This window comes from Denticeps clupeoides, chromosome 16 (genome assembly GCF_900700375.1).
Source record: "Denticeps clupeoides chromosome 16, fDenClu1.1, whole genome shotgun sequence".
NCBI classification, from domain to species: domain Eukaryota; kingdom Metazoa; phylum Chordata; class Actinopteri; order Clupeiformes; family Denticipitidae; genus Denticeps; species Denticeps clupeoides.
This window is the reverse complement of record NC_041722.1, coordinates 16348410-16372043: the sequence shown is the minus strand read 5'-3', so window position 1 is coordinate 16372043 and position 23634 is coordinate 16348410. Positions and strand designations below refer to the sequence as shown.

At 43.8% G+C, this 23634-nt stretch overlaps 1 protein-coding gene across 2 annotated transcripts in view; it reads left to right on the top strand.

Annotated features, from left to right (window-relative positions):
- Nucleotides 1-23411, top strand: part of pde3b (phosphodiesterase 3B) — a 39277-nt gene extending 15866 nt beyond the window's left edge. Inside the window, exons 2-16 of one of the 2 annotated variants that reach the window (XM_028957221.1) lie at nucleotides 9937-9987; nucleotides 12069-12317; nucleotides 12460-12602; nucleotides 12993-13096; nucleotides 13811-14024; nucleotides 14225-14316; nucleotides 14680-14834; nucleotides 16196-16330; nucleotides 17340-17451; nucleotides 17582-17695; nucleotides 20063-20262; nucleotides 20401-20604; nucleotides 20817-20978; nucleotides 21450-21681; nucleotides 23164-23411. In XM_028957221.1, coding sequence (XP_028813054.1) covers nucleotides 9937-9987; nucleotides 12069-12317; nucleotides 12460-12602; nucleotides 12993-13096; nucleotides 13811-14024; nucleotides 14225-14316; nucleotides 14680-14834; nucleotides 16196-16330; nucleotides 17340-17451; nucleotides 17582-17695; nucleotides 20063-20262; nucleotides 20401-20604; nucleotides 20817-20978; nucleotides 21450-21681; nucleotides 23164-23384 — 2388 coding nt within the window. In that variant the 3' untranslated portion in view covers nucleotides 23385-23411. The remainder of the gene's footprint in view (nucleotides 1-9936; nucleotides 9988-12068; nucleotides 12318-12459; nucleotides 12603-12992; nucleotides 13097-13810; nucleotides 14025-14224; nucleotides 14317-14679; nucleotides 14835-16195; nucleotides 16331-17339; nucleotides 17452-17581; nucleotides 17696-20062; nucleotides 20263-20400; nucleotides 20605-20816; nucleotides 20979-21449; nucleotides 21682-23163) is intronic. The other variant, XM_028957222.1, reaches the window with a different exon arrangement.
- Nucleotides 23412-23634: the final 223 nt, after the last annotated feature.

Sequence of the window (23634 nt, the reverse complement as noted above, 5' to 3'; positions counted from 1 at the left end):
TTTAAAAGTCATTTGCAGAAAATATATAACTGTTTCCTCTATGTGACAAGAGGGAAGTCTGGGAGTTTGGGTTGCAGAAAAATTACGTTCGTGTGAAGGAATTGTTGTTCCATTTTCCATTTCTCCGGGCTGTGTTCACATCCTGCATTTTACCGTTTTACTACTTTTTAATACTTCAATTCATATTTCATTATTATCTAGGTGTTAGGCTTGCGTTAGGCCTTCAGCAAGCTGGTTATTGACGACTGTAGCAGTCGTAGTTGGTCTCATTGAGAAAATTCATATTAAAAATACCAGCACTTCACATGCAGTAAAGTAGGTTTTATAAATTCACAAAAAAAAAAGAAAAAATCACAAAAGGTCATAAAAAGTGAACCTGTTGGCATAACAAATATTTTTTTTTTATATTAGCCATTTTAACATGGCACACAGCAAAGTATCCGTCCCGTATGAATAGCTGCAGTCTTGATGGACAGTGCATTACAAGACAAGCGGCGCTGTGTCTCAGATCGCATTCCTCCACTTACCCACCCAACGCAAAGAGGCGTTTTATTGTGAGCGTTCATTTCATGCTTTTCAGTGAAAGCGACTGAGACTCCATGAGAGAACCTGATGTTCAATATGATATTTGATGCCTGTTGCAATACTTTCATACAATATTAATCGCAATGTCCAATATATTCAGCTATTCATCTGTAGCGCTTACATCTGCGGTGTAACTTTCAAACCAAAAACATTTAGTGCTGATATATCCTTGATTTGCATTTAAAATGAATTTCCAGTGCGATATGAGCCAAACGGTTGCCATGATCGTGATGGTGCAGCCCCAAGCTCCCCGGCACTCTCAGGTCAGAAAGCCACTTGATAAACTCGGCTCTGCTCATGAAAGGGCCGATTCACTAATGAAAACAAAAGCCGGCGGGGTCTTATCTCGAAGGCAGGGCATTGGCGGCGTGTGGCCCTTCACAGATCATGTAGCCCTATTTGTTGTCGGACGCGATCGCGCATTGCTGAGGTCCAGGTCAACGCGGGATCTGGTTCGCAGATGAAACCTAACCTGCATGAAACGTTGTCGGCCTCTTGTTTATGGGGGTATGACTTACTAAGTAGTTTGCAATAAATGTTGGATCAAACGCTCCGTTTAAAAATGAAACCTATCCAGCCCTCCAGCCATCTTGCTTGCTTGCTTGCCGTTTCTTGCTAAATAATATGGAGGATGAGTGAAAGGCGCGCACACACACATATATATAATATAATTCATATATATAATAAAACCTTTCCTTTGTTAACGTGCAGGCAAACCGGACAGCTCAGCCGTGAAGCCTGCGCCTGTGCTCAGTCCGTTCCACTGCGTGGTGTTTCTGATCTGACGAGATGAAAAGGCCTGTTTTCACTTGAGCCGTGTCCAGGCCCGGCTGCCCTGGCCGGCTGTGGCGTAGCTGTGGTTGTGGCTTGCAAAGCGGAAGAAAACATGTTTATGTTGCACCTGGTAATAAAATGTGTAGTAAATGCAGCGTCTTTTTCTTTTTTTTTTTTTTTCTTTTCCTTTTCTGTTTTCGCTTCTCTTCACCGCGACACATCCACTAAATAACATTCATAAAAAAATGAAAAGTTATGTGCTCAATGTCCTGCAAGTCAGAGTAAGCAGTTCAGGTCTACTCTATTTATATAGTTAAAAACATTTTTAAGGGTTTTAACAGGGTTTTATGGCCGGTGCAGAATAGGATATTTCTTTTAAAAAAATGTAAATAATTATTAATTAACTTTACAATTTTTTCTGCTTCGTTTTTTGTAGAACAGACCGTGGTTTTCATCACATCACTCTCACTGTTACAAGTTCCGAGCCAGCAGCCGTGTCCCATTTGTGCATCAGATCGCTGCTTGAGTTCAAAATGGAGTTACTTTCTGTTACCCTTAGAAACACAATATATATATATTTATTTCATCAGTATTAATTCATTATCTTTTTAAGCAAAACGTATTCTGATTAGAGGGGTGTGAATTAGTGAAATGATGCTATCACAAGGTACTGCCGACAATGATGATAATATCACAATATGTTAAATATATTGCCACATAATTTTTGTGTCCTGTCCCTGTTTAATAGTCTCATAGATTTAGATTATTCTTGGGTATTTTTTGATAGTTTTCTTGCATTTTAAAGTTTGGGTCAAATGCCTGCTTGAGGCACTGTTCTTTTTTTCTCACTTAGATTAATTTAGCTGCGTTTCCCTCACAAAATACCACAGAAAGCTGTTTAATTCCCTGCAAAGATTTAATGCATTAAAAAAAAAAAACATCGAACCTTTTATGAATATTATCTGAGTCTTAGCACCATTCCTTAAGGATTTGCATGTCTGTACCTTCCATGGCTGCAGCAAAGCTCTTTGTTTTCCCCACAGAGCGAGGGCCGTTTGTGAACTGAGCGCGCTGCAAATGGGCCGTTCGAATGTGAAGCACGCCATTGTGGGAAAAAGTTCATCATTGACGCAATAGTGTTGACCTTCCTCAGCTTGTGGCATTTTTTTTTCTTTTCTTTTTTTTTTCTTTCTTTTTTTTTCTTTTTTTTTTCGGTTGTTGCTGCAAAACACGTGTTTGTCATTATGCAAGCTCCTCTTAGGCTGGAGAGTCGCCAGCACAAGAAACTCCTCTAAGTGTGAGCGGCAGACTGACAGCCGAGTCGAGTTTTTTCAGCGTCGAGCAAATGTAGGCAAACGTACGACTTGCCGCACAAGTACCACTCTTTTCATTTTAAGCATGTAGTGCCGATTTAAATCTTCTCCTCTTTTTTTTTTTTTTCCTTCAAGCAATGCATATACCGGGCAATAGAATATAGAATCTATGCTGCTAAACGAATGTTGAAACACCCAAAATTTAAGAGCTTCTTGTAAGTACAGATGAGAAAGTGGATCTTTGTTATGTCTTGTGTGCATTGAACGCTTGTTGGTTTTGGAGAAGAGTGAAAGCTGTGCAGCTGGAGTCCGCAAGGAGAGGCTTTTGAAGAAAAACGTGGATGTTGGAGGTTGGGGGGGGGTTGAACATCACCAGGGGAAGAGTTCAGAGCCGGGGCTTCACTACACACAACGACACAACACGTTCAGCCTCGAATTTACTGCCTGACTGGACAGGGTTCCGCTCGATGTACACACACACACACACACACACACACACACACGTGTCTAGTGTCACATTCAACGGTGAAAGCATTGGAGTCGAAACCTCTCCACGCTGGGGCCAGAAGCTGGTGCGCTAACGGAAGTTTTTCGAACCTGCGTCATCTGCATCTGGCTTGGCTGTGGGCAGGTGACCTCAGCGAGGGTTTGCTGCAAATCGCACAGGCAGAGCAGCCATACACACCCATTTACGCTCTGCAGTTAATTGCACTGTATACACCTCTGTGCAATTTCCTCACACACACACATACATATGTATTCTCAATATAAACTCACTTACATGTAAGTGCACACCACATCAGAAAAACATGTTTACCAGTGTGAAGATAGGAATAAATTGCATAATAATCAAGACACTGGCATTTACAGCATTTATCAGACCTACAATCTGTAGTTACAGGGACCGTCCCCAAGAAATACTCAAGGAGTTTGAACCTGTGACATTGAGGTCTTCTGGTTCATAGGCAGCTGTGTTGTACACTAGGCTACTACTAAACTTAGCTTGATTAATTTATCATCCAAATATTATGCAAAATTAAGAAAAGGTTGCCCAATATTGGTACCAGAATTACAGGGAATATTTGCCAGTTGTCTTAAATGTTTTCATTTCATGTCTCATATAATAATAACGGCATAGAAATTAAATTAGCTTCGAAGTCCTACACAAACTTTAGAAAAGGGTGCCAGATGTTGGTTGCATAGACCATTTTCTTGATGCAGATGTATATGTTTTTTTTTATCTTCTCTTCACACTGTGTGAGGTGGCATTTGGGAGGTTGAGGGCCGCCAGGACTGGGTGACCTGGGTCACAACTATGCAGGGGGAAGGCTGCCGTTACTGTGGTGTCTCCCTCTCATTTTCCATTTATATTCGAAAGCTTCGACTTACATGCCTGCAGCATTTAAAACATTTTTCCCCCCTCTCATTTCTTTTTATACGTTCTTGAGCCTCTCCTAGCTTTATTATTCCAATGAGGATCCACAGCTGGCCTTTACATCAACACAGTGAACCACAAGCCCAAACAGAAGCCCCTCCCCCAGTCTGATGAACCATAGATACTGTAGTTGACTGTTCACGCACCCCCCCTTCCTTCAGCGGATCCCCAAACACGCAACCTGATGTCTAAAACAGACGCTAACACTGATCCACGGAAGGCTGATCAGTTTGTGATGGGCCGTCTGTGTATGTCACTGTTGGGCTTTTGAAGTGTTAAGCCAAGGCTCGCCTGTGTTGACAGTTGGCCTTAAGTGTTCATCAGCCGTGCATTAACAGCCTGACCTTCTGACTGCCCTTTACCTCCAGCTCATTTTTTCTTTCCTTTTATTCTTCTTTTAGACGCACAGCAGTCGCAGTATAGTTCCATGTTGGACGGTTTACATTACATTTACATTCACATTGCAGTGACACAGATCTGATGACATTAGATAAGGACTAAAAATTGTTTCATTTTCCTATTTTATTTGCTGTAATGGTATGGGGTTTCTGCGGATCCTTAAAGAGTCTTGGTTTGATTTTCCAAAATTAAGGCCTTAAAAATAAAAAAAATGACTAGTATTCCTTAAATCCAGAGTTTAAAGTTCTTACCCAATAAATCAAATGAAACCTTCAATCTGTCCTTAATCCAAGCGTTACTGTTAGTGCTAGCTAGAGGCTTTAACCACCCAGTAAAACTGGGGTCTTTCTCCCATTTATTGCTGTAAGTCTGATGGCGATGTTGCGTGTTCTTACTCTTTGCATCTTCCGTAACGGCATCTCCACCATGCAAATCCACACTTAATCCACTCATCATTTTTACTCTGTGCGTCACTGTGTGTTACATTGTGCATTGATTGGCTGAGAAAGGCTTGTGAGACGAATGCGCATAATCAAGCCAAGTATGTCTGCCCAGCCAGATGAAAACAGTGATCGGTACCGTGTCCGTTTGTCTGAGAAGATAAAGTCTTTTAGTAGTGACATTCTTTCTTGTATTTACATTCTATTATATATTTAATAGCAAATTGGGTGGACAAGTGACTAGTTAAAAGCAGGTATGGATTACTGAACATGCTTACCAAGCCCATGGTCTCAAGAGCTCTGATGCTCTCTACACAGATGCTACTGAAAATATAATGGGTTTGTTCGTCAAATGTCTGAATGTAGTTCATTTATTTCCACAGAATTCACCAGAATTTATCATTTAAGGGTGTACTTAAAAAAATTATCTCAGGCGAGCATACTTTTCAGCCCTGAAAAAAACGGCCCATTTCACCCATATCAAAAACCGTCACAAATAACAAACCGAAAATATTGCTGTTGCCCCCAAGTGGCTTGCAGCAGGCAAATAATTACAGAATTTCACATATCAAATAATAATATATTAATTATATTAAAGATATATAAAATAATTCTGTATTTTTGTGTCTGCTGAGAAAACACTTTGACCCTTGGACAAATCTAGCTGATGACCCTGATGCAAGGTCTTACATTTGATGAAAGTGGCCTTAAAAAAAGTCATAAATTTGGCTTCCTTAAACCAGCAGGGACCCTGTGGTAGCACATCTAGTACCAACTTGGCATTTTGATTGGCTGTGAGAACTCCGGGGAGTGACAGCGTCTCACGTTACTGTCACTATGACACATATCTTTAAATATCATTCCACATTATTGCAGTGTTTAGGTGTTATGTGAATACAGGTTGCTTAGGAACAGCTGGGCCATAGATCTGTTCCATCACAAAAATGAAGTTTTTGTCATAATTAGAATAACACAGTTGATGCCGTGCTGTTGTCAGCCAGTCAGAAGGTCACATACGAACCAAGGGTGGTGAAAGATCAAGTATGCTGGTTGCATGTATTGTTTGAAACATGAAATAAACCTTGAAATTAACTTTGAAGCCAAGGAAATTTATCTCAATTGTTGGGAGTTTGGAAAGTCTTCTGTTTGAGGGCAGTGTTGAGTGTGTGTGTGTATGTGAGAGCGAAGTACAGGCTTACTCGGCCAATCGCAGCTCTAGCCCAGAACAACACCTGTGGATAGAAGTGATAGATCTGTGTGAAGAGCACGGAGTGATGCTGATGCCCCCACCCATCCGCCCGCACGACTCCTCCTTTCCATTCCCAAGAATTTTCCATGGCCCCTCCAGCTCCTCCTGACAAGCCCATGGCCATCCCTTCAAATCAGCAGCTCTCCCCGCTGGAGAGCAGCCACACTGGATTTTACTGTACGCACAATTATTTTATTGTACTTGTTACCCGTTGTGTTCTGTGTACAGTTTGAATATGCGTTTTCTAAATTAATAGTTTTTGCAATGGTTTGCTGTTTTTTTTGTTCATGCATTGTAGTGTTTTGTTGTTGAGAACTGTTTTAACCTTTGGGTGAAGTTGCGTTCAATGAAGTTGTGTACAGACCAAAGATTTCAATGCTGTAAATGTTTTTTTTTTTCCTGTGCAGCTGTGGGCGTGGATATTAAATTGTGAAAATAAATTGCTCTGCAGATTTAAATATGGTTTAAACAATAGTGGAAGAGTTAAAAATAGTTTAATATGAAACCAGTTTATGGGGCCAGATGTAGACAGGACTTTCTTTTTTCCCATTTTATTTCTTTATTAAACAATGTTGTCTGTCAGCAGAAAATATATTTTCATTAAAGGGACTCTGTATTGTCATTGCTTGCAGGTCAGTCATTTAACAGTGTAGGGTCTAGCCAGGACAGTAGGCCAACATAACTTGTGTTCTCTGTATCCTTTCCTTTTGCTCCTGAGTTCACATGGCTTCCACTTCATATCGGATGGTTTCATATCTGTTTTTTTTTATCATCTAGAAGACATTATATTTTGAACTTAATTTTTGAACTTAATTGTAGGCAGTTTAAGGCTGTTTATTTAATGCTGTGGTGTGAAATATTATTGTACAATTGTTACTGAAAATAGGGCCCTTATCTCTATTTTATGTCCAAATGCCCAGGCTGTGTAGTGCTACCTTATTTTACCTGAGTGGTAAACATCTTATCACGCTGATATATAACAGTATTGCCTTATAATAACAGATAAGCAGGCCCTTTTATATAAGCACCAAATAATTTACTGGAAGCCTTGATAAAAGATAAAAAAAAGATACTAGCGCAACTGCCATGTGTACAGCATCTGGTGAAAAAAACAATAACTGGTCCTTTAAACGTGTATGTTTTGCCCGCTTGACGGTTTGATACGTCAGGCCCACATGTTTTTCCCCCCCACAAGATTCTCCAAGGTAATCTCTGTCGGAAAGAATAGGATGTGCCTTGGGTAAGCTCATGGGCCGGTAATGAGGGGAATGTGTAACCGAGAGGCGGCGTGTGTTAGCTACAGTACGTCAGTCCGCGCACGTCCCGGGTAATGGGTCACGTGCTGTCCCCGAACCCGTATCCCCCACGACGGGAGCACTGTCTCACCGTGGCCTTTCAGTTTATTGTAGCCCCCCCCCTTAAAACCTGTGATCAGTGGGGCAAATCAGTAAGTTTTAACAACAATTGTGAGTATATGAATAATAGATTAAGCAATCTTTTTGTTATTATTTATTGATTGCATGTAATATCCTTAAAATGCACACAGACGAATGCACCTAAACTGTTTGCATTTTAATCTGGGCTATTTAATTTCCACATTTTTGTAAAAATCTTGTACATTTTTGGACAGTTTGTTTGTGTTGAGCACACCTGACCGGCTAGCCAGAGCAGAATAGCCCCACAGGTCCCCCCTGCACCAACAAGCCCAATTCCAGCACGTCAGTTCGGCTCTCTCTGCCGCCGCCACGTCGCCATGGCGTTTGTATCATTGTTTGCTTGCTTTCTGTCGCGTTGCTATGGCAGTGCTTATTTGCCGTACTGAATGTCCTGCTGTGTTTAACAGATGCTGATGACAAACACGGGGCCGACTCCTTCTGATCAATGAAAGACATCTCATTGAAAAAAAAAAAAAAACCATCACAACGCGTATGCAGACGCACACTTGAATTGTTGGGCTGGCTCTTGCCGCCTGGACGGTTGCCTGACTCCATTGATGAAGAGGTCAGCACCATGCCTGAGAGATCTAAAAACCGAAATACGATTTCACTTTGGTTACTTTTGACTCGCTGTTTTGATTGGATAACACAAGTGGCATGATATAGGAACTCTGATGCATGTGAATATCGCTTCGCACTGTTTACATTTCTTTGTGGAAATGAAAGCTTAAGTTTCTTTTTATTATTTTTGCAACAGTCATAAATAATCACATTAGTATTGCGATTAAAGTAATGTTGGTAACGTTATACACTGGTACTATGGTGTGAGCTGAATGTTCCCAAACAATACAGCTGGATTGTGTTTGGAAGCAATTGATGCACAAAATAAAACTCCTGACTAACGTGTTGGAAAAGTATTCTGATGAGGTGTGGATGACGATATCCGATGTCGTATAAGTAAAATGCTGCTCGACCCTAATTGGCCCTAATTAACGCATGTTTAGCGCTATAATTCTTGAACCAAAGGCCATTACTTTTGTTGGACCTTCAAGGTGGAGGGTAAGTGAACCCATGCAGCAGATGGCCAGTGTCAGGTCCGCGCTCCCTGGATCTCTGTGTCTGCACACACACACACACACACACACATACACGCGCTGTCCACAAGCACATTCACCTCCAGCACTCCACCCGGTGGTTGAAGACAGCACTGCATCACCCACAACAAGTGTTCACTTAGGGTTCCACATAGCAACAGATTTGCACTTATATATGGTATCAGTGCAATTCATTATGTAGGGTCTTTTTGTGGCGATGCATTGCCGCACGTTCTTCACAAATCTTCGTACTGCTGCCCGCATGCTGATCTGAATAAACATTTTCAAAAAAAGGGACCTATCTGCAGGCCTTTAGCACACTAGTGCTGTAAGAGTGTGCTCCAGTTTGGCGACTTTTTTTTCTCGTGTCTCTCACTCTCTCTCTCTCCCTCTCTCTCTCTCTCTCTCTCTCTCGCTGCGCCTGACAGATAACTTGGAAATGCATTTCTCTGACGTAGTTTGGCCAGATAGCATCTGAAAGCGCCATTGTTGACGTTTCATTGTGGTCGCGGCGGTTTGCCTTTTTCTTTTTTCTCCCTTTGCTCGCTTCTTTCTCTTCCCTCTGCGAAAGTGCCTGAGCCCAGCCTCTCGACCCGTGGACCCGCGAGCGTGCTTGCAGCCTTCCGTAGTTTGTTCACACCGCGGTGACACAATGCCGCCTCACACCACGCGCTTTCATTAGACAGGCGGCCAGACATTGTTGTCTACTGTGCCCGTGGAAGCATAACCTTGATGTAGCCCAACTTTGGACTGGGTGTGGGTCTGCCTTCGGTTGTGACGGGTGAAAGAATGTCATCTGATCTTTATCTAAGTAGCTTGTCTTATTTAACGTCAAAATGATGAAGGCCAAACACGTCTTATGCAGCCACGTATTTGTTGAACAGCTTGTGTAAATAAAGGTAGAGATGCAGAAAAGCAGATAATTCCACAGGGTTTACATGCAGTTAATGGGTGTATATTTAATAAATGTATTGCATTTCTTTTTAATAATGTTGTGCAGAGGGGGTGGGAATTAAAAAGCATCTTGTGTTTAGAGAACCACTCAAGAATATTGATGGAAAAGGGCACAAGCAACAGCTTGAGTTTTTACTAAAACACGTTTTAGGAGCAGACATGCAGCAAGCCAGATTGTTTTTTTTTTTTTTTTTTTTTTTTTTAATGACGAAATAATGCTGAATGTGGACTAACCTCGCGCCTGTCCTGTCTTTCAGATGATCCTGTGGGACTGGGATCTGAAACAATGGTACAAGCCCCAGTATCAGGTCAGTGCAGAGTCTGGGCATTGTCTCTGCTTTCTAATACACTGCCGTGTCTCATCTGCGGTGTATAATTTACTGCCGTTTCTTTAGCCATCACACGCCGATGGAGGAAATTAAGAGACCACTCCATAGACTTATCTATTTCTTTATTTGTGAAATTATAACACCTACACACCTTCTTTAACTTAATGTGATACTGGTCTGATGGTCACCTGAACATGTTCTCAAAAAACACAGGAAAACCCACTTCTGGACACTAATATTTATTATTTATTTTACTTGGCAATGAGCATAAAGTTGGCTGTTAATGACTGTTATAATGTGTTTATCTGCAGGAACTCAAATAAGAAACAAATGGAGAACATTTAAAAAATTGCTGCAGTCTCTTAATTTTGTCCCAGGGTTTTACTTTTTTGTAGGTGTGTGTGTGTGTGTGTGTGTGGTAATTAGTGTTTGTGTCTAGCCTCTGCCATGGGGCTCGGTCCCCACTGCACACCTCACACACGTCAGGTGAAACAGGATGTTTGCTGTGCTGAGCAACGCCACAAACCCCCGGGTCCGTTATTCTTACAGCTCTCGGTGCATCACACACACACACACACACACACACACACACACACACACACACACACTTCCCAACATGCCGGGCCTGCGTAGGCCTTCCGTCTGCCCGTCACTGATAAATCAGTTCAGCTGGAGAGCGGGTACAGCGGGCATGCTGGACAGGAGATAGGCGTCAGAGCGTGAGCGGGTTGCATAAGGCCCGCCTCACTGACGTCACCATGCTGAGGGTGGGGTGGGGTGTGTGTGCGCGGTGCACTTCTTCATTTTCCCTCAGCAGCACATGAGCCGTGGCCGCAGGACCACTCTACTTTATTACTTTACATCGCTTCCAACAACAACAAAAAAAATAGGCTGCTTCTACATTCTATGCAATCGATAGGATGAGCTAAGCGTGTGTGCGTCTCGTCACTGGAAATGGATTAACTCTGAGGCCCTGCTACACACACACAAACACGCACACACACACACACACAAAAAACCCTCATAATTCCATTAACTGCTATTCTTTAAGTGTGCTTTCACAAAAGTGCACTCTGACGTCCGCGGGAACTGGGAATAGAACCCGGCCTCCCCGTGGTGGAGACGTCTCGTGTCCTTCCTGCGCGTGGGGTCGGTTTGCTGTTAAACAGCGCGCGCAGGGGGAGTTTCCTCCCTCCAGTTGGTTGAGGTGCCACAGTGGAGGGACGTCAGCCGCCGTTGACAGGGTACACCATAAGAGGGCAGCACTCAAACGTCTGTCTGCGTGTGCGTCTAAACATCATTTACAGTCCAGGCCAAAAGTTTGGACACACCTTCTCATTCAATGTGTTTTCTTTATTTTCATGACCATTTACGTTGGTAGATTTTCACTGAAGGCATCAAAACTATGAATGAACACGTGGAGTTATGTACTTAACAAAAAACAAAAAGTGGAGACAAAAAGTGTTCATTCATAGTTTTGATACCTTCAGTGAGAATCTACCAACGTATATGGTCATGAAAATAAAGAAAACACATTGAATGAGAAGGTGTGTTGAAACTTTTGGCCTGTACTGTGTATAAACCTTTCTACCAACATAAGTCCTGGTAGGCTTTCCTCACAATTTCTTTGTCCAAAGATGTCCTTAACTTGATCCACAACTTTCTTTACCTGACATTAGATTATTATTTGTGATTGCCCATTGTGTGTTGCTTTTTTGTAGCTGACAGGATAACTATTTTCTGATCCCTCTTGTACATTCATGGTTTCCTCACACCAACCAAACTCATGAACACTAGGCGAACTGGTGACTCAAAATTTTCTATAGGTGTGAGTATATGGTGTGTGGTGCGGTAAGTAAGTTCCCGCCCTTTGAGGTTCCTATGCAGTCCTGTTTAGGAATAAACGGTTATGGAAGTGCGTGAATAAGTAATAAAATTGTTAACATTTGTGAAAAATGTCTCCTAAAGCAGGATTTCTGTTTTATTGAAGTGTGAGAATGACTGGAGCTGAACTGAGTATTTGTGTGTGTCTGTGTGCGTGTTGGTTTGTTGGCTTGCAGGGTGCAGTCACTGGGAATGGTGTAGACCTCTCGGTCATAAACGAGGCGCGAAACCTGGTGTCGGAGCTGCTGACTGACTCGTCCCTGTCCCCTCACGTCGTGACGTCACTGCACACCATCAGCAGCCTCATGGGCACCTTCTCAGGGTCGTGTCGGCCACGGGTCAATCCTTTCACCCCCTTCCCTGGCTTCTACCCCTGCACGGAGATGGAGGATTCCACCGAACGGGGGGAGAGGAAACCTATAAAGGTGAGGCAGGCACAATCTTGACAGCTTTGAGAAAGAAACTGTAGCTCTTTGTGGAGTAACCAATTCTAAAAATGGTCTTCCACAGAAATTGACTAAATACCTAGGGAGACCTTGACCTTGTTTCTGACCTTCTCTCTCGCAGGGGCTGAGCAGTAGGAACAGCCTTCCTAACACCCAGCCTAGGAGGAGCTCTGCCTCCTCGCCCCTCCCCCATTCCCTGGAGTCCGCGTCCTCCCGCTGGGAACGTGGCGGCAAGAGAAGCCACCCTGACTACACCAGCAGCAAGTGAGTTTCCTCCTGCTCATCTGGCCTCCTCATCTGGCCTCGTGTTCCATGGTCCTCCTGCAGGTCCCCTACGTGTCCTCAGGGTGGCAGTGTTGAACAGAGCAGTTGGCAAAGGGTCCAATAATGGATTCCGATGAAGCCTTTGCTGGCATTGTTCTAACTTTTGGATGACTCACTCCAGCATCTACCCAGGGTGCTGTGTCAGACCTTCAGTTGTTATTATTGCAATCTGAAGCGTAACGAAACACACACAGCTCTTTCTCATGGAAGAAAAGGTCCTTGAGTCACTAAAAAAAAACCCTGTCGATACACAGTGTAGCATCGATTTTTGTCTAGAAATGTTATGTCTAACAAGCATGCTCATGTGGTCCCCATGTTTCCGTCCCAAAGCCAAGGATCTATTGCCAATGGCCCCAACAGTAATTTGCTGACCATCCCCAAGCAGAGGTCATCTTCTGTGACCCTAACGTACCACGCCATTCCCAGGAGAGCAGGTCAGTGTGCTGCGTTAGTGACCGATCACACTTTTCCAGCTGTTCGGGTAACATTGATCCTTGACAATTGATCGTCTGACCTTCATGTATTAGTCAGTGTGGGTGTCACAATTTTCTTTTTACTTCTTCCCAATTGTACTGTGTTCCTGACTTTGTTTTATGCTTCCACTACGGTCCTGGCAGCATTGGAGTTTATTTATTGAATTACACGGCCTCTGAAAAGCAGATAATATTCCTTGATATAACACTGCCAGTCTGCCCACCCTTTCAAGGTGATAAGATTTTGGAATTGGCTCAGGTAGAGATGACTGTGACATTGTTCTGTCTGCTTACTATTCACTCATTTACATTTACGGCATTTATCAGACTCCCTTATTCAGAGCGTCTTACAATCAGTAGTTACAGGGACAGACCCCCTGGAGACACTCAGGGGTTAAGTGTCTTGCTCAGGGACACAATGGTAGTAAACCTGGGAGTTTGTGGTCTTAAGGTTAACAGGTGAGTGTCTAACCCACTAACTCACTTTAACTTTAGTCGTGTTCATTCTGTATGCAGTCAGATTAATTTATACATGTAATCCATATTTAAAAGTGGGTCTAAAATTCCCATCTTCCGAATACAATGAGCTCTGAAAGTATTTCCGTTTCCCTAAAAATTGTTATAAGCTGGCAACAATATTCACAAACTTGAACTGCCTGATGTCTCTGTCTGAAGGAACGTCCCCCAGTCTGAGTCCTGTCAACTCGCCCAGCCACAGTCCTCCGGTGGCAGGCTGCTCTCTGGTCACACGCTCCCCGGTGGAGTTCCCAGACACAGCCGACTTCCTGACCAGGCCCAGCGTGAGCATTCACAAGCCGCCGGGCTACACGCTCAGCTCCCCCGACTTACAGCAGCTGCGCATGATGTCCTCTGTGCCTGTCTGCACCAGGTATGACTTCATGCCGTAGGAAGAAGCAGACTGTATCTGGTGTTGTTTCACTGGCATGCTGTGTTTTGCTGCCCCCCACTCTGAAACACAGCAACTTACCCTGGGCATTCAGGACCGTGGATGTCTGGCTCTGTGGCGGTGGCTCCTAGTTTTCTTGAGCTGATCAGGTGATGCTGAGTGATGCCCTCTCTTTCCTCCAGCTGTGGCCGGCAGATGCTCAAGGGCGGGCTAGCGCCAGAATCAGCAGAGAGCCATGGACCCTCGCCCGGAGAGCCGCAACGCAGAAGATCGGGTATGTTGCATTAATATACAGTCAGCTTAATGTGTTCACACATGAATATCTCTGGTTGAACATATAGGGTGAAGGTTTTTTGATCTGATAAGCACAGAAATTGTTTGCTGGTGTAAGGTCAGGTGGAGTTTGAAAATGGCACCCATTTAGAGTATTGTTCAAAAGTCAAAACAGTGAAACCAGAACCACTCTTTATCTGAACTACAAGCAGTTTTGTAAGCATTGATCATATTTTTTTTTTTTGCAGAATTTTCTTTATTTTCATGATATTATGTGTGTAGAGAAAGAGTTGTTCTGTTGGGAGAGGCCGTCACCCACCACTGGATGATTTAGGAGTTGCAACTGTTCTCGTCGGTGTCTCAGCAGGTGAAGGCCCAGAGTATGGAGCAGACAGACTGATCATAGAGGAGAGCGTGGAGGCAGAGCTACAGGACCAGAAGACTCCTGACGCCAGTAGTGAAGGACAGACAGAGGAAGAGGAACAGACCTCACAAGACCAGCAGAACAAGGAGTCTGAGGTGCCTTCATGCTCATGAAGCTCACCGTTACATTCTGTTCATAGTTCACAGCGCTGTCCAACTGTCATGAAAACACAGTGTTGCATTTATTTAACCACAGAGGGGTGTAGACATATTCAAATGAAACACAAAGCCACATTTAGAAAACAAAATTAAAGTCCATTTGCAAAAAATGAACGAATAACTTAACATTAATCGGTGGCAGGCGGTGGTTGTAAAAGTAGGGCAGTGAGGAAGGTGATCTGCAACGGGACAGACCAGGCAGTTTATCATGCAGGAGTGGTGGTGAGAGACAGGAGATAAGAGTGAGCCAAAATAAGCAACTACAAAAATAGTGATAGTGACAGAAAAAGAAGGCCTAATTTGTTTAAGCTTAGCTGACTTGGCCATGGTGGACTTAATATTTTTACATCAATAACCCTCTTCTTTAGAACCACTGTTTTTGGATGCTGGAATCAAGAGAGCCACCCAGCGAGATTACTCCCTGGTATTCTTGAACATTAATGCATTAAGAAAACACTAATTTATTAGTAACATGATAATAGTAATCTAATCGGCACACATTCCACTACGCATTAGAATAATGTTAGTTTGACAGCACATTCACTTCTCATACATTATCTGGCTTTATTGGGGGAAACTGGACGTAATGGCCCTTCAAAAAGACCATAATGCACTGTGGCGTGTTGTTGCTTAAAGGTCCTGAGAGGAAACATTAGTAGCTTGGTGTCGCTCTGTGAGTCATCGTCTTACGTCTCTGAGCTCAGTCACGTATGCACGGCCTCCGCAGTTTGCTGAGTAGTCACTTGAGCCTGACCCGAAATGCACTGACGGTTACTGGCTCTCTCTTCATGTTCTCTTTCGCACACACACACACACACACACACACACGCACATTTTTATTGGATGCTATAGTCCTTGTTAAAGAAGATCAGCTTTTGAGCAACAGATCAAAGTTCTCCGGCAGGGTAAATCGGGCGCGGGTTGCGGAAATTCTCCCCCACTCTCCCGCAGGGCTCCTCGTACAGATATGGATGTTTCGATTTTATTGTGTAACGTTGCGGCTGAGGTTAGAGTTCACTTGAGTTCTAGCTAAGAACTTCCGGAATCAAATTCTAAGATATGTCTTATTTACCCTGGCAAAATAGGAACACATATTAGGAAAAAAATAAACTTATGTTGCAGTTTGATGTAGTGCCGTTTTAATGTGAATATTGTGATTTTGCCAATTTTCTGTTTATGCTTCGCTGAAAGTAAGTGCATCTTGTGTGAGTCATGATGCACTTTGTCTTTACATTTTTAATTTTATTTAATCCCCGAAAAATGTTGTCTTCCTGCTGACCACTAACTTTCATCTTCAGGGTGATGAGGAGTTTAAACTGGACCCCATTCTCGATGACCAGGATGCCCTGATGGAGAAAGTAAACACCTGGAACTTCCAGATATTCGACCTGATGGACAAAACCGGGGGGAAAACAGGCCGGATTCTCAGCTATGTCAGTACAGCACGAGTTGTGCCCTGTTAACCTGATTTGATTATGCAAAAACTGCATCATGACTTCTGATCAATCAAAAACCTGAGATGTCATGTCCTGAACTTGTCTGTGGTGTTCAATGTGCAAAGTTTCTGTAGTTCAACTTTCATTGTAATTAATAACCAGTTTGTTACACACCTTTATTTACATCTGTCCCGTCAACTGAGCATCATTCTCAGAAATCGGTCAGTCCTTCAGCTGGTGTCAAAACAGTTGGTGTTTCAGTGTGGTCAATAATGGAACGCTCATCTGCAACTCTTCCTATCATGTTGCTCACAAACCAGCTGATGTTTCGCAGCAGTTTATATGGTTATACGGTGTCCCATGGAGGTTCAGGCTCCACTACAACCCATTAAACCCAGTCATTCCAGGCCATTTTATTGTTAGAGAGGACTGAGTGGGAAAGAGAATTCCCAGTGATCAGTGAATTAATTGATTTGGGGGAATCGATTGAAATAGGAATCGATTGAACATGTCCCAATCTGGGACACGTTTAGTCCTCTGGTGTAAAAGAAGCTGCTTTTGCCATGCTTCTCATCTCATATCCCACAAAACAACAGAATTCCTCACTAAATAGACGTAACACAAGAACGGTGGACACTGTTTGATTTGTCCTTGGAGGAAAGCATTGTTGTCCATTTTGTGCATTGAACCTACATACAGGCTCAGTTTACCTGGTCTATTTCTTGGATCCAGTAAACATCAGATGTCCGTAAATATCGGTTCAGTCAGAGTGTGACATAAGTTTGAAATATATAAATAAAACCACTGACAGCTACTCTACGGCATAAGTGACTGTGATGGGCGCTCTGGGTGTGCATGACATTGTTTTTCCGCGAGGCCTTCCACCTTCGCCGGCTTTCTGTTGTTATGCTCTGCCGGCCCGGTGATTCTTGGGGGAATTGGTTTCTTGTAGATTTCCTCCTGTGTGGCTGTTAATTGAGGTTCTGTCTGTTTTGATTTCCCTCAGGTTGCCTACACTTTGTTCCAGGACACAGGACTGTTTGAAATCTTTAAAATCCCCGTCCGGGAATTCATGACGTACTTCTGTGCTTTGGAGAACGGTTATCGGGATATTCCCTGTGAGTCTGTGCGGAACTCGAGATGTTTGATGATATCGCCATTGGAACTTCACTTTATTAGTTGAGGTGATCTGTTTGTTGGTGGAATGTTGTGGAAAGGTAACCTTATCAACAACTTGTCCCTGTTCAGATCATAACCGTGTCCATGCTACTGATGTCTTCCATGCGGTGTGGTACCTCACCACAAGGCCAATCCCAGGGTTCCAGCAGATCCACAATGAGCATGTGACTGGCAGTGACACAGGTAAGACGCGTAGTGCCACACAGTGGTTAGTGCCGTTGTCTCACGATTCCAAGGGCAAGAGTACGAATCCGGACTTTGTGTGTGTGGAGTTGTGTGTTTGGAATTTGCCGGATTTGCCCGTTTTCTCATGCTGTCGATAGGCATGAGCACATGGTGGAATTGGTGGCCCAAATGGTTCTTCAGAAGTTGTGGATACACCGCAGCAAAGCACATGGTGCACATAAATGGAATGCGTCCTCTGCGTTGAAGCCATCTCCCTTAGTGAGTGGTGGAGCACTGTGTTGGGACGATACCTTGATCAAGTTTTGTTACGAGTCTCCTTCCTAGGCCACCTCTGCCCCACAAGACAGAAGTGACAGTAGTGACCTGTAGGGTTGAAGGGTGGCACCAAATCGGGGCGGTTAAGGAAGCGGTCCCATAATCAGAAGGTTGCCGGTTCGAATCCCGATCCGCCAAGGTGCCACTGAGGTGCCACTGAGCAAAGCACCGTCCCCACACACTGCTCCCCGGCGCTTGTCATGGCTGCCCACTGCTCACTCAGGGTGATGGGTTAAATGCAGAGGACAAATTTCACTGTGTCCACTGCGCTGCTGTGTATCACGTGTGACAATCACTTCACTTTCAAATCGAGTTCGGCAGACTTTCCATCGCTACCAGTGACCGGAACGTCAGCTGGATTGAAGTTGCTTTGCACGTGGACGCCCCTTAGCAGCTCTCCTCCCCAGCAGAGTGGCAGCTGTGGGAAGATGAGAGAGAGAGGGTGGGTGCCGCTGTTGTGATTGAGATGTGGGGCTGATACCCCTGCTGCTGAGATCAGCAAGTTTAAGGGCTTATTTTAAACTCGGCTGATGGCCCTTTTAATTTTTCAAATGGAGCGGGGTCTGAGTCACCCAGCCACTGCCGTAACCTGCATCTGTCTCCGGCGCCCAGAGCGTTCGGGATGTCGAGGTGTTAGTCACCACAGTGAAGTGACCACATTAGGGTTTATGGACACTGAATGAACATTTCGGAGTGCAGCGTTCTGGTCCTAATGGATTTTTCCATGTTGGCACTGCAGCTAAGAAAGTGAAATCTGCAGAAATTAAACAATATTGTATAGAATGTATTGTTTTTTTTTTTTAATCATCATCATTTTAACCACTTCAGTTAATGAGATGCATGCTTGAGTTTCCTCACATCCTGTTCTTGTTTTATTGCTTTTGAGGTTCTTTTTGTGTGTGTGTGTGTGTGTGTGTGTGTGGGTTGGGGGGGGCTTGTATACTAAAAGGTCAACGGTGCCTTCTTGAATACTGTCCTCTTTTATTGGTGTGGTAATTGTTTATCACTCAGAACACAATCTTTATTGATTTTTGTAGACACATGGGAGGAGCCCCATGATTGACAGTTCTCTCACAAGCTTCTTTGCCATTCTGGTTGGTTTAAACATTCACCAGTCAATACGTCACATGCACAAACGTCATTAAAGGTCATGTTTCTCCCTCGTTTTGTCTATTTATTTATGTAAATCCCTAGGGCACCTTTAACCTCACACCATGGGGTAAGCAGGTAAGGAAGTTGCCACTGAGGTCCCATAATTCAAGACACGGTCCCCACACACTGCTACCCACGTGCCTGTCATGGCTGCCCACTGCTCACTAAGGTGATGGGTTAAAAACAGAGGACACATTTCGTTGTGTGCTCCATGTGCTGTGCTGTGTATCAGAATGACAATCACTTTCACACCAGCTCACATGCATTTGCATGAAAAGTGATATTTAAATGCCATTACAGTGCTACAGCCTATAATAGTTTAATGTGAGTTTGATTTATTTTTGCAAGAACAGTAGTTTCACTAGACTGTGCAGGTGCGATACCCATGAAATAGAAAGTCGTGTCACATCCACAAAAAGGTGTGAAGAGGGTTCAGACACACACACAATTGCTAAACCAAATGTACAAACAGTGCTTTTAGTATTTACAGCAATAAACAGATCTAACACCATGAACAGGCACCACTACTAACAATACTACAGCGAATCAAAAAACACCAAAACACACACACAAACGAAGGGTCTAACACACGAAGCAACCTAAGCACAGAACACAACTACACTGAAACTGAGTAAAAAAATACTCTGTCACGAACAATAAAATGAAATAAAACTTTTTAAAAATAAAAGGAAGTCTCTGAGGTTTCCTTATATGTGTTGTGGTGGCCAACGAACAAGCAGAAGGCGGAGCCAGTTTGCATGGAGCTCCTCCCTCGAAGGCTCCTCCTTAAAAGAAACACATACAAACAGAATACCACACACAAACATACATGGGAGCATACCTCACAGTAAATGAAATAAAAGGTTGTGTTTTTTGAACATTTGTCTCTCTCTGTAGACTCTGACAATGGGATCTCACCGGGCCGAGTTCCCTATGCCACCTCAAAGACCTCCAGCATCTCAGACGACAGCTACGGATGCCTGGCCTGGAACATTCCGGCCCTGGAGCTTATGGCCCTATATGTAGCAGCAGCCATGCATGATTATGACCATCCTGGGCGCACAAATGCATTCCTCGTAGCCACTAATGCTCCTCAGGTAATTACTAATTCATGGGCTGTAAAGTGGCCCACGTCATTTGTGGTTAATTGTGCAGCTATTGAAGTGATGAGTCTGTGTTTTTTTTAATAGCAGGACATGACTTTTTTGTGTGTCACCCATGTGTCCTCACCACAGGCGGTGCTGTATAATGACCGGTCAGTCTTGGAAAACCACCACGCTGCAGCTGCATGGAGCCTCTTGCTGTCCCAGCCGGAACACAATTTTCTGTCCAACCTGGACCATGTGGAGTTCAAACGCTTTCGCTTTCTCGTCATTGAAGCCATCCTCGCCACAGACCTGAAGAAGCACTTTGACTTCCTTGCAGAGTTTAATGCAAAGGTCAGTGGGGTTGCAGCAGCATCTTAGTCCAACTTGCATGTTGCTTTTTTTGCTGTAGCATTTTTGTTACAGCATGCAGCTTTTCCGAGAACCAGAACCTAAACTTAGGGCTGACTGAAACACACTGCTGCAGCAATGGCTGCTTTTTTTTATTCAGCTTTTCTCACAGTTTGCTGAATAATATTTTACCATTTCTCTTTGGCTAAAAATAGGCGAATGATGTGAACAGTCCAGGAATTGACTGGACTAATGAGAACGACAGACTGCTGGTGTGCCAAGTGTGCATTAAGTTGGCAGATATCAATGGGCCAGCCAAAGGCCGAGATATCCACCTAAAGTGGACAGAAGGCATCGTCAACGAGTTTTATGAGCAAGTATGGAATGTTCCTGGCTTCCAGAAATGCATTGCTGTGGCTTTAGGATCAGGAAAATAGTGTAATTTCACTCTTATACATTACAAAGAACGCTGTGTCTGATTCATAGAAAGATGGCAGGTGATATTTTACAACAGTGTCATTGCTGTGTGGGTTATTTATGAAGAATTACATGTTAGAAGCATAAATGAGAACAGATTAAATCAGAACAGCATGCATAATTATTGATTAGATGCAAATATTGGTCTTAGAAATGAAATATATAGCATATTTATTCTTATAGATCCGTGATATAATCAGTTAGTCCTCCACTAATTTCTTAGTGTTGGAAATTATTTTTCCAATTATCCAAATTGAGTTTTTTTTTTTACACAAAGATGTAACATAATTAATGCTGGTAGAAAACCCCTGTGAAATAGAAAAAAAACTCACTTGTAAGAAGGTGTATCCAACCTCTGTCCTTTTTTTCAGGGTGACGAGGAGGCCAGTCTAGGATTACCCATCAGCCCATTCATGGACCGTTCTTCACCGCAGCTCGCCAAACTTCAAGAGTCGTTCATCACACACATCGTAGGGCCACTTTGCAACTCCTACGATGCCGCGGGCCTCCTGCCCGGCTACTGGATTGATGAGGAAGAGGAGGACGATGAATCCTATGATGCTGAAACGGAAGATGATGACTTGGAGGATGAGGTTGAACCAAGTACGTGTTTTTGATCAAAGTTCTGATTAAGTACAACGTCGTAGTCTTCCGAACAATTTGAAGTAAGGCTGGACTATTATACGATCAGTGATTGCGATTAAATTCCGCTGGATATTATATCCGGCTACTGAGGTGCTGGAATACAGAAGCAATGCACACGGTACCAAGTGACGGGGCTCAATGCGTAAAGCTGGCAAAAAAGAAAAGGGCCGGTCACCATATTGGTTATGCGACAATGCGACATGGAGCAAGTGAAGTAATAATAAATAATAAAGTGAAGTGATACACAGCAGCACAGCGAAATGTTCATTTAACCATCACCCTTAGTGAGCAGTGTGTGGGGACGGTGCACCTCAGTGGCACCTTGGCGGATCAGGATTTGAACCCGGCAACCTTCTGATTATGGGGCCGCTTCCTTAAAGTTTCAGTCTGTTCAGTCAGAATGGTAATAGCAAAAAAAATGTGATAACAATCGTTCAAAAAATCTAATTGTTTGATATGGGAAAGCATATTGTGCAAGAATTTTTTTGCCATCTCGCCCAACCTTAATTTGAAGTGATCTTAATTTGAAGGATAGGTAAATAGAAAATCAAACGTCTGAGGGTCTGTCAGGCTAAGCATTTCTTTTATTTTCTGACAAATTTCTGTACAGCAATCTTTCCCGCTCATGTAGATTCCTTCTCTACAATATCAGACGAATCCGCCCTTATCTGTCGACCCAGGCCACCCAGATACTGGTTCAGTCCTTAGTAATCTCACAACTGGACTACTGCAACTCCCTTCTAGCTGGTCTACCACTATGTACCATCCGACCTCTACAACTCATACAAAATGCAGCAGCATGACTGATCTTCAACCTTCCCAAATTCTCCCACACCACCCCTCTGCCCTCCACTGGCTCCCAGTAGCTGCACGCATCAGGTTCAAAATACTGATGCTGGCCTACAAAGCCAAACATGGAGTAGCACCATCCTACCTCACAGCTCTTATTACACCTTGCACTGCACCTCGTATACTCCGAGCCTCCAGTACTGCTCGCCTGGTCCCTCCATCTCTGAAGGTAAAAGGAAAACATTCATCTAGACTCTTCTCCGTCTTGACCCCTCGGTGGTGGAATGAACTTCCCCTCGAGGTCAGAACAGCTCAGTCACTGAGCACCTTCACACGACAGCTCAAGACCTTCCTCTTTAAAGAATATTTAGATTAAATTGTAACTTCCTTGTTGTCGAACTTGTGTACAGAATCTACAACAGAGTGAATAAAAAGATTGTATTCATAGTTGGGGGTCCTAATGAATCGGAACTGATCACTTCATCGATGGTAACTTGAAAGCGAAACGTTGTAAGTCGCTCTGGATAAGGGCGTCTGCCAAATGACGTAAATGTAAATGTAAATGTAAATGTGACTGTGGTGGTGACGGCTTCTGACCTGAACTACTCACACGCCCGTTACCCCCCACCTGTCTCTCTCTCTCTCTGACAGAAAGAAGAAAGGGCAGGCGTCGGCTCTTCTGCAGCATCATGCAGCACCTGACAGAGAACCACAAGGTGTGGAAGAAGACAATCGAGGAGGAGGAGGAGGAGAAGAGACAAGAGCTGGCCAAACACCAGCAGCAACAGGACTCCTCCCTGCCGCCCTCCACCTCCCCCTCAGACGATATCCAAGCCATTCAGGAAGAAGCGGAGGAGGAAGAGCGCCAGTAGCAGGAGGAAGAGTGCGCACCGAGTCGGAACGCTCAGGGAGGGGGGTAGAGTGAGGGCGAGCACCCCTCTTCCTCCAACACACACACACACACACACACACACACACACTCTCACATAAACAGACCCTGCAGGGTGTCCACATGCCGAAATCGTCACTGTGTCGACCCTCAGACTCAGACGCCAACCGATGACGTTTGAAAGAAACGAAACAAACATACATTTTTAAAAAAATGCCTTACTACTGTGAGAG